At 49.0% G+C, this 3,850-nt stretch overlaps 1 protein-coding gene across 1 annotated transcript; it reads right to left on the reverse strand.

The window, feature by feature from the left end:
• Positions 1 to 325: 325 nt before the first annotated feature.
• Positions 326 to 1,243, reverse strand: TMEM74 (transmembrane protein 74). Its single transcript, XM_032610317.1, has one exon. It carries the CDS (start codon positions 1,241 to 1,243, stop codon positions 326 to 328), a length of 918 nt encoding a protein of 305 aa, XP_032466208.1.
• Between the last annotated feature and the right edge of the window lie 2,607 nt (positions 1,244 to 3,850).

The raw sequence follows: 3,850 nt of genomic DNA on the forward strand, positions 1-3,850 counted from the left end.
AAAAAAGTTTGCACACTGGATTGTTAGAAGTATTTTGCTATAGAAGTAGAAGCTGATGGCCACTACAGATTAATTACTCTCAGCTCTTGAGGACTGGTGAAGCTGGTTGTGGTTTCTTCATGCATCTTACATGGCTTTTCTTCTAAATAAAAGTACATAGAGAACAAAAACACTCACTGGCTGTTCGTTTGGGAAATAGACGTTCCTCGCCAGGCAAATAAACTGCACTGTTAATTTTAAGAAATGTGTTGTGTTTTGTTTTGCTTTGCTTTGTTCTGTTCATATAAAATGCCAAGGCAGACTCTCAAGAAGTTCACAACCAGAATTAACTCTGTACAGCGAGAGCATCTTCCTCTACCAAGGACAGCTCCAGGGTGTTTTCATTAGTGCTGGTTTTCATCCTGAAGTTGAATGAACCGTAGAGTTTCGCAGACTCTTTGGAAGAGGCAAACCTGTCACGCCGATATAGCTCCCCCTTCCACATGGACATCATTAGCAAACAGGAAAGAACGACCCCCCCAAGCGTGAGAAGGCAGAGGCCGGCAATCACACAGCGGTCTAGGTGAGCCCCCAGCCTCGCGCTCTCCTTCTCCAGACGTTCCATCTCCCGGGCCGGCACAGTGTTGGGATCCACAGTCACATCCCGTGGGACAACGTAAGAGATGATCACCAGCAAGATGCCAGTGACCAAGAACAAGATGGCGCTTATGAAACCATAGTCTACTGACTTCCCTGAAGAGGTGGCTTCCGAGCTTGCATCATCTTCATCTTCGGATATCAGCGATATGGGAGCCTCGGGGGACCACTCATTTGGATTTCCCCAGCCAAGGTCTCCCAGGTGCTTACTCCCTTTTGCTGAAGGGGAGCGCCGGTTCCTTTGCTCCAGGTTGATATTCTCATCCACATAGGTAAAAGAGGTTTCTAATTCCTGGCTACAGCAGTCACAGACTTTCTGTTCTGCTGTTATTTGGTTGTTCCCTGAGTTGAGAAGCCCTGGTGGCAAGAAGTCTAGCTGAATAGCACTGTCTTGCAGTGAAGGGGGAGGGGATGCTGGAGAAGGGCTAAGTTTAGACCCTTCCCTCTCTGGTGCTCTTGGTGTCGACGTACAATGTCTCTGGCAGCAGAGAGCAGCTTCAGTGGCTGCTGCATCTGCCTGGTCCCTGGGAAGCCCTCCTGAACTCCAGTCCACAGCATCACACAGGGCTGCCTGGCTGCTCTTCTTAGCAAGATAGTGGAGCTCCATTGGAGCTAGTCAGACATTCCCCAGCAGCTTCCAGAAAGTCTGCCAGTAGCAACACAGTTAGATAAGAACCCAACAGGAGCTAAGGCCGTACCACCAGCAGTATTGCTCCTGAGGCCCTCATCTCCTTTGTAGCCACAGGTCTTGACACTTCAGCCCCAATTCCTCCTAAAAGAGGTAAGAAAAAGGAGAGGCTACCTAGTGGTGGGAAAGTGTGAGAAGGGCAAATCCTCTGACTTATCACAGGGATTAACACTGAGAAATTTAGGCCAGGGTAGAAAAGGAACATGGAGGAAGTGGCAGTGTCTCTGAAGAAAGCATTGCCGTCACCAAGCCAAATTTATCCAAGGACTCACACATTTCGGTGACAGGATCCCTCAAACGAGAAGGCAGGTTTCCTGCATAGAGATACAAATGAGAAAAGCAGGGACCTTTTTTAGCAGAGCTGCTGATTTTCTGAAGAATCTAGGGAAGCACAGACTTCTCAACAATTCAGTTAAATTATAAGTGTTTAGACTCTCTGTAGTTCAGAACAGATTCTAAGACAGATTAGTATTAGAGCGTCACCATGGGTGAGCCAATCAGTATGTCACTATCAGTTGGGCTCTGTTGGAGCTGGGGCTCAGCATTTTGACTGGGTAGCTCTGAAATGGGTGAAAGATGGCTAGCTTGATCAGCCACCCCTCCTAACCTTACACTTTGTATATCCAGAGACCCTAGTCACACAGCCTTGTTCACAGTGCTTCCATTCTCAGCTTACTGCCAGATGGTGGTAGCATGTCCTGGACCCAAAAGTATGTGGACAACACACCTCATTGTGTGATCTCTGCAAAACACAATGGGCTAGCCCTCTCCCACACACACACACACACACACACACACACACACACACACAGCTGCCTGCTCCAGGTATAGGTCTGCTACTCCCACTCACTGGGTCTGAGTGGGTATGAGTTCCTCTACCTCGGCATGGTTTGCTAACAAATGTGTACAGGAAATCAACTGTCTAGAAGTTTTCACAAATCCAACCTAGAAGTAAACTGACAATAAAAGACAAATCATCAACCCACAGAGTCACAGTTTTGTTGAGGCAAATAGGTAGAAAGCTATTTCCAAAGTTACCTCTGGAACTCTGTATCCATCACATGCCCTCAGCCCCACCACAGCAAGGCACATTTATGGGATAGAAGTTTGTGTTGAGCAGAAAACCACTTGCCCATCTTTCTCTGCCTCTGCCATCTTTCTGAGGAATCAAAATGTACTTTCCACTATCACCAAGTACAGAGGTTTCAAGCAAGGGCCCTTTTTATTTTGCTTCCAAGTTCAGGGTAATAACTGATTTAACTCATGTCTTGGAGGCTTATTATGCTTCAAAATCCACATCCCAGCAGCTGGTAAACCCACACAGAAACGCAGGTAGGCTAACCTAAAGTCCACCTGGCAACTCACTTAAAATATGGGAGAGGAAATTTACATGTTTTCTGTTCTACATTAGAGTTTGTTTAAAACACACACACACACACACACACACACACACTTCTCTCCTATTATCGGCGTTTCTCTGGGGCTAAAACAGATAAAAACCAAACCCAAAACAAAAGCAAACAAAAAAAATCAGGTGCAGGAAAAACACAACTGAACCAGAGCTTTCCTTTAGTAGGTGGACAGACCCCCACTGCGGGATCCCTTAGTGAAGGAAGCGATGATAACGGGTTTGACCAATTACTGAAATGAGAAATCATCTCGCAGTTCCCTCAAACATTAGGCGCTGTGATTAACCATTGGCACAAATAACCCATCAAATTGGATTACTTTAGATAAAAATCGGCAGAGTCCCTTATGGGACTTCCAATTTATAACAAAGGGGGAGAGAAATCTCCACTTAATTCCATTCTCCTGCTGCTTTTTCTCTTAAAAGGGAGACTGCTTGTTCCATCGGAACAAGCAGCACAGTCGATTTCCTTTGCAGCTCCGTTATCCGAGGCTTCCATTCTCAGGGGAGAATGGATAATCCCAGGGGACCAGCTAAAGGCTCTTTCCTTCAGTCTACTCCCTCTCGTCTCTGGTTTAAGAGTGCGGTTAATAAAACTGCACCGCAAAACGAGGGGTCAGCACTCTCCCTCGTCCGTCTGCCAGCAATTAAGGACATTAATATTTGCATTGGAACTAACTGACACAGGCGAGGCTGGTCTGGGGGAGGCGACCTCGGGATCCGTCCTGCGCGCGCTGTAAGGGAAGGGCGCGCCGCGAGCTCAGGGCAGCGGTGTCCTTCGCGGAATCAGTCAATCCATTCCGGGTGAACTCCGCGTCCGCCGAGGTACCCAGTGTTGGGCTGCGTTCGCCAAATACCCTAAGGCAAGGCAGGCACCTTGGGCAAGGACTGGGGACGCTCGGCCAGGCTCTCGGGGTCTCTCCCTCGCCCCAGCGCCTCCTCCCCGTCCCTCTCTCCGCCACTCACCTCCTGCCTTGGCCACCCAGCGAGGCTCGAGCACCGCGCGCTTGTCCCTGCGCGGCTCCTCGGGAAAGTACCCCGCTCACAAGCCGCAGCACTTGTAGCCTCTGCGTGCCGCCGGGCTCCGTGGGGTGGGCAAGCGCCTGCTGTGCCGGTTG

Source organism: Phocoena sinus, chromosome 17, assembly GCF_008692025.1.
Source record: "Phocoena sinus isolate mPhoSin1 chromosome 17, mPhoSin1.pri, whole genome shotgun sequence".
In the NCBI taxonomy this organism is placed as follows: Eukaryota; Metazoa; Chordata; class Mammalia; order Artiodactyla; family Phocoenidae; genus Phocoena; species Phocoena sinus.